Source organism: Arvicanthis niloticus, chromosome 30, assembly GCF_011762505.2.
Source record: "Arvicanthis niloticus isolate mArvNil1 chromosome 30, mArvNil1.pat.X, whole genome shotgun sequence".
NCBI lineage: Eukaryota > Metazoa > Chordata > Mammalia > Rodentia > Muridae > Arvicanthis > Arvicanthis niloticus.
Window position 1 is genome coordinate 6,757,128 of NC_133438.1, and position 12,154 is coordinate 6,769,281.

Consider the following 12,154-nt stretch of genomic DNA (forward strand, 5'->3'; position numbering starts at 1 on the left):
ATGACCTCTGTTCAGGCTCTTCTGGCTTTTAGTGTCTCCGTTGAGAAGTCAGCTATAATTCTGATAGGTCTGCCTTTATATGTTACTGGGTCTTTTTCTCTTACACTTAATATTCTTTATTAGTTCTATGCATTTAGTTTTTTGATTGTTATGTGACTTATGAGTTTCTTTCTGGTCCAATCTATTTGTTGTTTTATAGACTTCTTGTACATTTATGTCCATCTTTTTCTTTAGGTTGGATAAGTTTTCTTCTATGATTTTATTGGAAATATTTTTGAGTCTTGCCTACTGGATATGCAGGGAAAAAAAGATGGCACAGTGACTTAGGAAACAGCCAACCAGTGACTGCCTCAACTAAAGACACATCCCATTTGAAAGAGCCAAACACACTATTAATATATTCTTCTATGCTTGCAGACAGAAACTTAGCATAACTGCTTCCTAACAGGCTTCATCCAGCAGTGGATACAGGCAGATTCAGAGAACCACAGCAAAATATGAGGCAGAGCTCAGAGTGCCTTATAGAAGACTGGGAATTACAATTGAGCTGGCTGAATGGGGCCAAGAACACCACAAGAAGACTTACAGACTAAACTAACTTTAGCTCATTGGGGCACAAAGACAGTGAGTCACCAATCAGGGGGCATCAAGGGGCTGGACCTAGGCCCCCTACACATATGTAACAAATTTGCAGCTTGGTCTTCATGTGGAACCCCTAGCAAGTGGATCAGGGGCAGTCTGTTTCTGATTTCTTTTGTTGGATCATCTGCTGACCTTGGTTGTTAGTTTGGGTCTCAATGGGAGAGGATATACCTAGCCCTACTGGGACTAGGTATTCTGTGGTGAGGTGGTACCCAAGAGGGGCTCTGCCTTCTCTAAGGAGAAAGGGAGAGGGAAGTGGGGACAGATTTGTAATGAGGATTTGGAGGAGACATGGGTGCTGTGATAGTGATGTAAGTAAATAAAAATAATTTCAAGAAATGGGAGATGATATATGTCACTCTCACCAATGGACTGGTCATCCAAATAGGAACACAGATAAGTAATGAAAATAGCAAAGAAGAGCTAATGCCAGTACTCATTAAATTATTCCACAAATAGAAACATAAGGAACATTGCCAAATTCATTTTATGGGGCTATAGTCACACTGATACATAAACCAAAGAAAGACACATCAAACAATACAGTTTCAGATACATTTCACTCATGAATATTGATGCAAAAATATTTAGTAAAATACTCACAAACTGAATCCAAAAACACATTCAAAGCTATTACAACCATGATCAAGTAGGATTCATCACAGAGATACAAAGAATGTTCAATACATGAACATCTAACAATGTTTCCTCCATATAAACAAAGTGAAAAAAAGAAACACATGACCATCTTATTAGGTGTGGGAAAAGCCTTTGACAAAATAAAAATATTCATTCATGTTATAAGTTGTGGCAAGATCAGGGATACAAGGCACATGTTTAAACACAAGAAAGGCACTATACAACAAGCTGATAGCCAGAATCAAACAAAATGTAGAGAAACTTAAAGAAAATCCACTAAAATCAGAGACAAGAAAAATCTGTCCACCCTTTCCATATCTATTCAACATAGTAGTTGAGGTTTTCACTAGAGCAATAAGACAACAAATATAATACAAAAGTTACAAATTATAATGTAAAAAAGTCAAAGTATCACTATTCATAGATGGTTTTGTAGTATACACAAGTAACCCCAAAAATTCTACCAGGGAACTCCTACAACTGATAAACAACTTCAGTAATGTGGCTGGGTACAAGATTAACTCAGAAAAAAAAGCAATAGCCATTCTATATGTAAATTATAAATAAGCTAAAAAAATGTGGGAACTATACCCTTCACAATAGCCACAAATTATATAAGATATCTGAGTGTAACTCAAACCAAGTAAGTGAAAGAAAGACCTGTATGATAAGAACTTCAGAGGGAGGAAGATCTCTGTGAGATCCAAGTTAGACTGGTCTACATAACTAGGTCCAGGAATACCAAGAGACATATACAGTGCTTGTCCAAATAAAACAACAAAAATAATTAAACACATAAGCATGAGACAAAAGACAACAGAGGAAAAATTGAACGATCTGACATTGAAACCAAGAGAGTAACACTGGGGTATATAGTTCACCAGTAGGTCAAGTACCTGCTTAGAGTATGGGAGCCTTCTTCATCAATCTCTAAGACCAAAAATAAAGGAAATAAAATAATTCACGGGGCTCTCTTTCTCTTAAAACTATGTCACCATGAAGACACCAATGTGTAAATCTTAGGCAAGGCACTAAAGGGCAAGTCTATCATCTTCAATGTTGAATTCAGTGACACCACTGAGAATGGCAAGGCTGAGATCCAGAACCAAGAAGTCATGCCATCAACACCCTAGCAGCTGCTAGTATTTGCTGTGAGCAGTTGGAGGGAGAACAAACCTTGACTGACTAAAACATCCAGAAAGCGTCTACTTTGAGCCTGTGTGGAGACATCATCTAGCCATCCCTTTGCTAGCTTCTCCAAGTTTACAACTTCAACAAGATGATAGATGGGTGGCCACAAATGCTGCCCATGCCTGCTTCACTGTGTAATGAACTGCATTAAGAAACATGGCAGGCAGGAATCTAAATCTTAGGCTAGAACAAAGAAGTAATTTCAGACAGGAATCTAAATTTTAGGCTAGAACAAAGAAGTAGGCTTCAGATAAAAATGACTTTGGGATAGGACAGAGAAGTTGGCTCAGATATTTTGGTCACCCTGATAAGCCCTTAGAAATTGTGATCACGGGAGTTTTCACAGAATTTTGTTTATTGCCTTGCTTGTTCTTTGACTATTTGTGTTTATTGTCTTGTTTGTTCCTTGACTATTTGCATCTATTGTATTGCTAGACACTCAACCTAGGACTGACCTTAATACTTGCATGTAAGTAAAATGGTATGAAAGCAAAAAGGGAAAGGGGGAATTGTATAAGGGAAATAGGGAAAGGGGATAATATCTGAAATGTAAATAAATAAAATATCCAATAAAAAAAGAAAAATGGCAGTTATACCAACAAACTGTGTCTCAAGAAGCTCAAGTAAACCTGGGAAGCTGGTTGGCCCAGGATACTAGGGACCAATTATTTTGTGTGTGACTGAATTAGAAGGATTAATGGAAATGATGGTGGTAAATGTTTGGCTGGTGAGGTGGCTCAGTATATAGGTACCTGATGCCAACCTCAAGGCCTGAGTCTGATTGACAGGATCAATATTATGCAAGGAAAATTGATTACTGAATTTGTTCTCTGACCTCCATGCTTTGACATATATGGATGTATATATGCATACACACACACAAACAAACATCACACACACAAACACTAAAACAAATGACTAGATGAGCAGATATAATTTAAAAGTCACAACAGAAAGTACACACATCATAAAAGAACAAATATCCAGAAATATTGGCTCCAATTTGTAACCCATCACATGATACTATAAAGAAAAGATTAAAAATTTAATTCCATACTGATACACACAGCAACACACTTTATTGAAACATTAAAAAATGTTGAAAGGAAGAAAATATTTCACATAAAAATATGAAAAAGAACAAAGCAAAACCACACTTAAATTTATCTTATGTGAGATATGCATACATGTCTGCTATGATATGGCTCTGAGTGTGTTAGTACAGTTCAAGCAGACATTCATGGGATTGTGGAAATGTCATCTATGAAAGAACTGATTTCAAAGGGTCTACTGCATGGCCTAACCACAGGATTGGGGAAGTCAAAACATGGTGTCTGAAGATGTGAGTTCCTCTTCCTGTGGGATTGCTGAAATACACCTATGTCATAAGAATTTCCCTGCCTCCAGGGCCACACCCTATGTTATTATTCCTTCAGATATTCTCTGTAGCTGTGCTCAAGAACAGATGCAGCCTCTGGAAGGAGATGCCATGATCTTCACCTTCATAGCCCTGATGCATCTGGGTGAGATGTGAAGACAGAAAGGGGGTTACTGAGGTTTAGAAATTATTCTGGCCTATAACTGACCACTCAGACATGAGGGAACCCCAGGGTCTCAGGTGGTTCTGGAGAGGGGAGGGCTTTCTCAGGCTTCAGGAACAACTTCTCACACAAAATTCACTTCCAGGAAGGACTCCAGAGTTGGCAGGTGAGTGTGTCATCAGTTGTTCAGACCTGTCCTTCTCTTTGTATCCAGGAGCCATGCCTGGGAAGTGATTGTGGAAAACTCCACCTGTGTCTCAAGGGTCAAGGGGTTGAGGACTGTAATCTGATGATGGATGTCCTGGGTTCTAACTGCTTGTTTCCTTGCAGGGTCTCTCCCTAAACCTATCCTCAGAATACAACCAGATTCTGTGGTCTCTATGCACACAAAGGTGACCTTCTTGTGTGAGGGGACCACAGGAGCCAAGAAGTATTGTTTCTATAATGAGAGGGACCAAAATCCATCTTGCATAGCAATTTCATCTAAACCTGGGAACAAGGTTGAATTCTCCATCTCACAAGTTGACCACCAACATGCAGGGCAATATCACTGTTATTATTACACCCATGATAGATGGTCAGAGAACAGTGACTCCCTGGAGCTGGTGGTGACAGGTAAGAGTAAAAGAATACCCCATCCTCAGGCTTAACTATCAAGAAGTCAGTGTTGTATTACTACCTCACAGCTCTGGAGGATAACAAGACCTGATACATTTAACTAATTCATCCTTCTCTTCCAGGAGCACACAGTAAACCCACCCTGGCAGCCCAGTCCAGCCCTGTGGTGACACTAGGACAGAATGTCATTCTCCAATGTGTATCAAGGCAACAAAATGACATGTTCATTCTGACTAAGGAAGGACCACAGAAGCTCTTCTGGAAGCAGAAATCACAGTATAACAACACCACTGGGAAGGTTCATGCCCTGTTCTCTGTTGGTCCAATGACTTCCAACCAGAGGTGGACATTCAGATGCTACAGCTACTATGAAAATAGACCACAGGTGTGGTCAGATGCTAGTGACTCCCTAGAGCTCCTATTGTCAGGTGAGGAACCACAGCCTTTTCATAGAAGGATGTTGAGATGACACAGGTGCTCCGAGGAGCCTTGATGTGTGGTGTTTGTGAAAAGGCAGGACTCCTTAGTCCACTGACTCAGAATATGGAACATAGTGGGACCTGAGATACAGAGTCCAACAAATAAAGTAGTACTGAAACCCAGGATGTCCAAGAGAGATTAGTCTTCCTGAGATTTCTTCTACTCTACATCAGTTTAAGTACCATCTCCAAGTGTGACCTCCTGCCACTTTGAAACAGACCCATCTCCTTCTCTCCTACTTTCTTACAGGGAAGCTCCACAAGCCCAACATCAAGGCTGAGCCAAGCTCTGTGATTGCTTCCACAAGTTCCATGACAATCTGCTGCCATGGTACCCCAGGTGCAAAAATGTATTTTCTGTATCAAGAGGGAAGCAAGAAACCCCAGGGAACACAGACACCAGAGAAGCCTGGGAACAAGGCCAAGTTCTCAATCCCTTATGTGACACAACAACATGCAGGAAAATATCGCTGTTACTCTTACACCTCAGCTGGCTGGTCAGAGCACAGTGACATCCTGGAACTAGTGGTAACAGGTGAGGGAACAGTGAGATTATTAGCCTGAGACTCCCCCAGACTAGCCCCAGAGAACCTTGTGGCTCTGTGAGACCCATTCAACAAGCTCTTTCTCTCCTAGGAATCTACTACAATAAACCCATCCTGTCATTCCTGGCCAGCCCTGTGGTAACTTCAGGAGCAAACACAACCATGAAGTGTGTCTCATGGAATATGAATTGGTACAATAAGTTCATTCTCACCAAGGAAGATCAGAAGCTCCCTACCTCCCTGGACGTACAATATATACATTCTAGTAGACAGTATGGAGCATTGTTCATTATGGGACCCATGACTTCAAACTACACAGGGACTTTCAGATGTTATGGTTATAACACAGATTCCCCACAGTTGTGGTCAGTACCCAGTGAGCCTCTGGAAGTACTTGTTTCAGGTGAGTTGGCACCATCATTCACTAATCATGTTTTGAAACCGTAATCCCTTGCCACAGGCCCACCCCTCTGGAGAGTTGCAGGTAGAGAATTACTAAATGGAGAGTCTATGTTCTGAACCAGAGCCTCATTGAGGAAGAAACTGTGATCTGGCAAGATGGGAGGGCATTGGTGTTTGGTGAAAACCAAGTTTCTAGCCTGTCATATTCCTTCTAAGTCTGTCCAAGAAGCCCTCTCAGCTAATTTGCAAAGGCTATATCCTGCACCCTGGAAAGAGCCCCACCATGCAGTGTTGTTTAGACATCAGTTATGGCAGATTTACCCTGTACAAGGAGGGAGAAGCTGACTTACCTCAGCACTGTAGGCAGTGGAACTCAGCTAGACTTTCCTTGGCCAGTGTCACCCTTGACGATGTGAGCAACTCCACTGGAGGTCAATGCAGATGTTAGGGTGAATTCAACCTCTTCTCTGAGTGTTTGGCCTCCAGTTACCTCCTAGACATCCTGATCACAGTTGAGGAGCTAAACATGTTCAATCAGGTACCTAGCCTCTGCTCAAGATCCCATTGGAGAAGCCTAGGAACTGAAGGCTGGGATGAGGGACAGGAATCTTAGGCAGAAAAATATGCAGAGACAGATCAACAGATGAGCTCAGTCAGAGAAGAGAGATGGAGTTCCAGGTGCTCAGGGCAGACCCAGGTGATGTCTCAGCTCAGAACAGGTTAAGCAGACTCTCATCTTCTCTCTTTTCTTTAGGACAGCTCCATATCACTCCTTCCCTCTCAGTGAAGCCCAACTCTACAGTACACTTAGGAGAGAGTGTGACCTTGCTGTGTTGGTCAGGGAAGCCAGTTGACAATTTCATTCTCTCCAAGGAGGGATCAACACACCAACCCTTGCAACTAAAATCAAAATTCAATAACGGGCAGTTTCAGGCAGAATTCTCCATGACTGCTGTGACCTACAACCTGTCAGGCACGTACAGGTGCTATGGTTCTCAAGACTCATCTCTCTACCTGTTGTCATATGCCAGTGCCCCTGTGGAGCTCATAGTCTCAGGTGAGATAAATCTGATATCTTAGAGTGACTTAAAATTCAAAGCTTAGGAGAACTCTTGATGTGGGTGGTATTAAGTGGACAATAGGAATAGTTTGTCACAAAGCATTGGTTTGTCCTTGGCACTAAGATGGATGGCAACAATGATCCTTCAAGTAATGTACACTCCATACTCTATTGCAATCTAGATTTAGAATAGACATCTTGAGACATTTAGGGGTGTTAAAGGGCAAATGTAGGGCAGTAAGAAGGAAGAACATTCTCTTCTTGTTCTGTTTCCTATGACCCATTGGATAATCCAGCCCACCACCCTGAAGATACATCCTATCAGCTGGAAAGTATCAGACACCTCTGTGTAGGTAGTATGGTATAAACACAACCAGCCTGACAGCTCCTGGGCCATCAGACTCCTCATTTTTCTGTTATTTCAGCTTGTGAGTGCAGGAGGCAAAGATCCCAAAAGAGAAATCAGAGGCTGGGTCTTAGATTTTGTTTTATAAAAGGTAGCATCCAAAGAGAGATATTTAGACTCATGGTATGAGTGGTGGATGATGGGGCAGGTGGGTGAGTTTGTGAGCAAAGACTTGAGACAGTCACTTTCAATCCTGACCATTAGGCACTGAAAAGAAACCTTTCACCTGCAAGGAGTCAGGCCCGTGTGGGCTAATACTCTTGGAATGTGGAGCAGAGATGGGCAATAGCTTCTTATTGGCTTCTGTAGATCCTGACTTGGATAACCTCTTTTCTTTCTAGACTGATGTTTTTCAGAATATAAATCATAGAGGCTTGTTCCACATTTCTATTTTATTTTTTCTGTGGTGGCCATGGCTGTGACCTCTCCAGAGCCAGATTTTTCAGTGGGTGATGTGATGATTTGAGGCAAAAGTGGGGAACATGGCATAATTCTAGGGTTATTTCTGAGTTCTATGACCTCCACCATTGAATGAACCCACAATTACTGCATATACTTCCACTCATCTCTATACCTGTTGTCAGATACCAGTGATTCGGTGAAGCTAATGGTCCCAGGTAAGGTGATTACGATTTTTGTGCGCTGAAGGGGTGTCTCAGCATTCTCTATTGACAACAATTATTGGCTAGGATGGGGTTTGAAATGCTTTAGAGTGTCAGTCAAATGGATACTCACCCTCATGATTGTGAAGAATAACCTGAAAACTTCTAGTAATGCTCTCTCTATGCTCCCTGATAATGGAATCCAAAGGTTTCAGGTACTTTGAAAGAGCAACTTGGGGAGCTCACAGAGCTATATGATACTAAGCAGAAACTGGTCCCCAATGCCAGCCTCTTTTCATCACCCTCAAATTAACAGTATTCACAGAACCCCTGTCATACCCTCACTGAGACCCTCTCAATGCAGTCATGGCCCATTGTGCCTCCAGGGAAGGAGGTAGCATTGATGTAGTAAATTCAAAGCCTGCTTATGTTCTTTCTGCTCAAAACAGACTGAAATCCATAGCTCAACTTAATCAGACACTTCTTGCTAAGAACTAGACTATAACAATTCCATGAAACAAAATAAAACCCAGCTGTCTCAATCAAAACCTAATGCTTTGTGAAGTCTGCAACATTTCCCTTCATGGTGAAATTGGACTGGAGAGGTTCACCCTTCTTATCAGAGGTAACCACTAAGAGTATCTTTTGACTGCCCTTGGTGCACCCATATGAACAAAAAAAGTTGGAGGATGAGATCTCCAGGGATTGTCCATAACTAAACCTTGAGTTATCAAGGTCATCTAAAATGATGCACCACTCCTCACACTACAACCTGTATTGTTTGTCTCAAAAAAGTTTTCGTCTCAAAATCAATTATAAAGAGGATGAAAGTAAGAGTTAGATGTGTCAGTAGTAGGGTGTATGCTTAACGTGAGATTGCTATGCTATTAGGGAAACTGTTGAGTAAAATCATAGTGACCTACTATATATTCCTCTCTCTCTATATATAGATATAGATATAGATATAGATATAGATATAGATATAGATATAGATATAGATATAGATAGATAGAGATAGAGATAGAGATAGAGATAGAGATAGAGATAGAGATAGAGATAGATAGATAGAGATAGAGATAGAGATAGAGATAGAGATAGAGATAGAGATAGAGATAGAGATAGAGAGAGATAGATAGAGATAGAGATAGAGATAGAGATAGAGATAGAGATAGAGATAGATAGATAGAGATAGAGATAGAGATAGAGATAGAGATAGAGATAGAGATAGAGATAGAGATAGAGATAGAGATAGAGATAGATATATCTTTCACACACACACACACACACACACACACCAGGGGACTACTTAGGTCTAAGGAGAGATTAAAGGGTCTGAGTGTGAGAAGGGAACCAGCATTCAGCAAAAACAAACAAAACAAAGCAAAACAGACAACAAAAACCCACTGAGAATCTGAGTCTGCACAACCTCTGATGAGCTCACCAGGGCCACCATTCAGAATGGTCCTGTGACTGCTCAGAGAAATAACTCAGGGACCACTGCCTGGAATGTCTTATCAATCTCTTCTCCTCTGAATTTGCTGTTTTCAGTGCTTTGTGGTTGACTTAAATTTTGACACAACAGTGCTAAAGAATCTGATAAGAGTAGGAGAGGGAACCCAGCTGTGCTGAAGGAAAGATTCATTGCAGAACTTCATGAGCTTATATAATTGAATAATTGGCATTTACAATACATGATTTTCATAAAGTGGGACTCAGAGCAAACATTCTTGTCTCTTTAGCACACAAACATCCTACTCCTCTTATTCTGTACTCAGGACAAACTGAGACCATCAGTCCATCTTAGGACATGCCAAAACCCAAGGCACTTGAATAAACATTATTCAAAATCATAGCAGTAGAAACAAAGGGTCCAAGCTCTGTACAGGCAAGCTAGGGGCCCAGGGTGGACACTTAGTTATCTTGTGGGAATTTTGACCATTCCTAAGTTCTATAATTTCTGTGTCTAAAACCACAGCTCCAGGGAACAAGGATCATACAATGGAGAATCTCATCAGGATGGGGATTGCTGTCATGGTCCTCATGGTCCTTGGGATTCTGATCTTTGAGGCTTGGGGCAGCCAGAGACAGACCAACCATGCAGCTGAGAGATAATCTGAAGAGAAAGAAGTAACTCTTTCAAGGTTTCCAGAGTCCAAGACTAAAATCTAATGATCCAGTTTTCTGTAAGAAAACCCAGTTCCTAGGTCGAAGAACTGTGGAGAGAGAATGTCCGGGGAGCAGATGTGTTTGGGGTAGAGAAGAAGGTGGGAGTTTTATGATGAAATGCTTCCTCAGTAAATGAATTCCTGTCTCTCCACATACTAGGAGCCTTTGCTGCCTGAACCAACAGTCTTCTAAATCTATAATGTTCAGAACATGCTTTGGTTCTCATTTCTGTACATTTTTCTTTATGTTCCTCTTATGTGTTACTTTCCATTTTTATAAATTGCCATATACTCCATGGCAGGGCCTCCATATTTTGAATTAGAAATAGTCTCAATAACATAAATGAAAAAGAAATAGTCTCAATAACATAAATGGTGAGTACATTCAGAGTCCAGAATAGAAAGTCACTCTTCCTATGGTGCCCCTAAAACTGTCTCCATTGCCTTCCAACACTTCAGACATCAACACATGTTCCTCACTGATTTTCTCTTGAGATATAGAACCATGTTACCTCACTTGTGGAATAAGGATTGACTGGTAAAAATGTGTGTGCACAATTTTGAAAGTGTTTTCTTAACACTAAGTTCTGATTTGGGGCATTTGCTGAGCTTCATCAAAGACACATTCACAACAGCAATGAAACACCATAAGTGTGAGGGTGTGAGGTGATGCATGAAATTAACAGGGTTTTTTTTTTTGTTTCATTTTCCACTGTCTATTTCTCATATAAGCAAAAGACATTGGGATGCAAATTAATCATCCATAAATCTCAGTACTAGGACTATTTATTGTACAATGATTCAAAAATTCCATAGAGATAATCATGTTATCTTCAAACAATGACAGTAGTATTTCTTTTTTTATTTTTTATCAATACTTGAAATGTTCTCTTACTTCTGTTTCTGTATTAGCTGAGCCTTCAAGTACAAAGCTGAAATGTGTGAAGAAGAATGTTTCTGTTGCCTTCTGTATTTTCTGTCTATGCATGGGACCCCATGAAAATTTCTACCTTCCACATTAATATGACAACAGATAGGGTATTGATCAGATTCTGTTTTTTAAAAGCACCATTTTTGACCATTTATATGAAAAAAAATGTTTCATTGATTTGTTGCTGGCATTCTATCCCGTATAGTCTCTATAATTTTTTTCCATAATGTTCCCTGAACTATATGTACATGTGCTGTGTTATAAATGTATCTGTTGGGGCTGGTTTTTTCATGATCTTTAAAAGAGACTCTTTATGTTCAGTTGGGCACCCAACATTGAATCCACCAGGTTCCTTTAGATACAAACAAGTGGCCATATAAAGAACCTTGGTTGAAATCAGTGGGAAACAACAAACAAAAAGACACCGATGAGGGAATGAGATTTTTAGAGATGAGAGTTGCTATGCATTGGAGACATATAAAAAGTGAGTGGGATAGGAATGACCAGAATGTATAACATACTTGTATAACATTGCCAATGTGAATGTGTATTTAATAAAAGAGAAAAACAATTGAAAAGAAGAGGTCAATTTGCTCTGGTAAAAGATGTTGTTGAATGAATCTAATCTCTCTGTTTCAGTGAAGTTGTTGAAAAGAAACTTCATTTCCCCAGCTTCATGTGGCTCTGGAGTCTATCTGATAATATATGCTAGGTAGACTATGAGGAGCTGATTGGAATGATGTTTCTTTGAAAACAAGTCTTAGTTTTCATAGGAATATCAATAAAAGTTGATGTCTTTCCTAAAGCCAACACCAAGTATCACTATGGCCAGGATCCAATCGTGGTGATATGTTGACACTAAAACTCATGCAAACTCTTGGCCAAGAGATAAGCATATTGGATGTTGTATCCTCCCAATACGTCCAGCCTGGC

At 40.4% G+C, this 12,154-nt stretch overlaps 1 protein-coding gene across 2 annotated transcripts; it reads left to right on the forward strand.

Annotated features, from left to right (window-relative positions):
* The first annotated feature begins 3,918 nt into the window (after positions 1–3,918).
* On the forward strand, positions 3,919–11,803 carry LOC143440876 (leukocyte immunoglobulin-like receptor subfamily B member 3A). 2 transcript variants are annotated; one of them, XM_076927774.1, is made up of 7 exons: positions 3,919–3,995; positions 4,344–4,628; positions 4,754–5,059; positions 5,361–5,645; positions 5,747–6,058; positions 6,812–7,114; positions 10,101–11,802. In XM_076927774.1, the coding sequence occupies exons 1-7, from the start codon at positions 3,938–3,940 to the stop codon at positions 10,235–10,237; spliced, it is 1,686 nt and encodes a 561-aa protein (XP_076783889.1). In that variant the 5' UTR covers positions 3,919–3,937; the 3' UTR covers positions 10,238–11,802. The 2 variants fall into 2 exon arrangements, with proteins under 2 accessions (XP_076783889.1, XP_076783888.1); XM_076927773.1 differs by having other exon boundaries at positions 3,929–4,179; positions 10,101–11,803.
* The last annotated feature ends 351 nt before the right edge of the window (positions 11,804–12,154 follow it).

Excerpts from the sequence above, each read along its gene's own strand:
- LOC143440876 (XM_076927773.1), top strand. The coding sequence starts at position 4,068 with ATGAGGGAACCCCAGGGTCTCAGGTGGTTCTGGAGAGGGGAGGGCTTT. Across the intron at positions 5,646-5,746 it reads CCTGGAACTAGTGGTAACAG|GAATCTACTACAATAAACCC; the intron begins GTGAGGGAACAG and ends TTTCTCTCCTAG. Across the intron at positions 6,059-6,811 it reads TCTGGAAGTACTTGTTTCAG|GACAGCTCCATATCACTCCT; the intron begins GTGAGTTGGCAC and ends TCTTTTCTTTAG.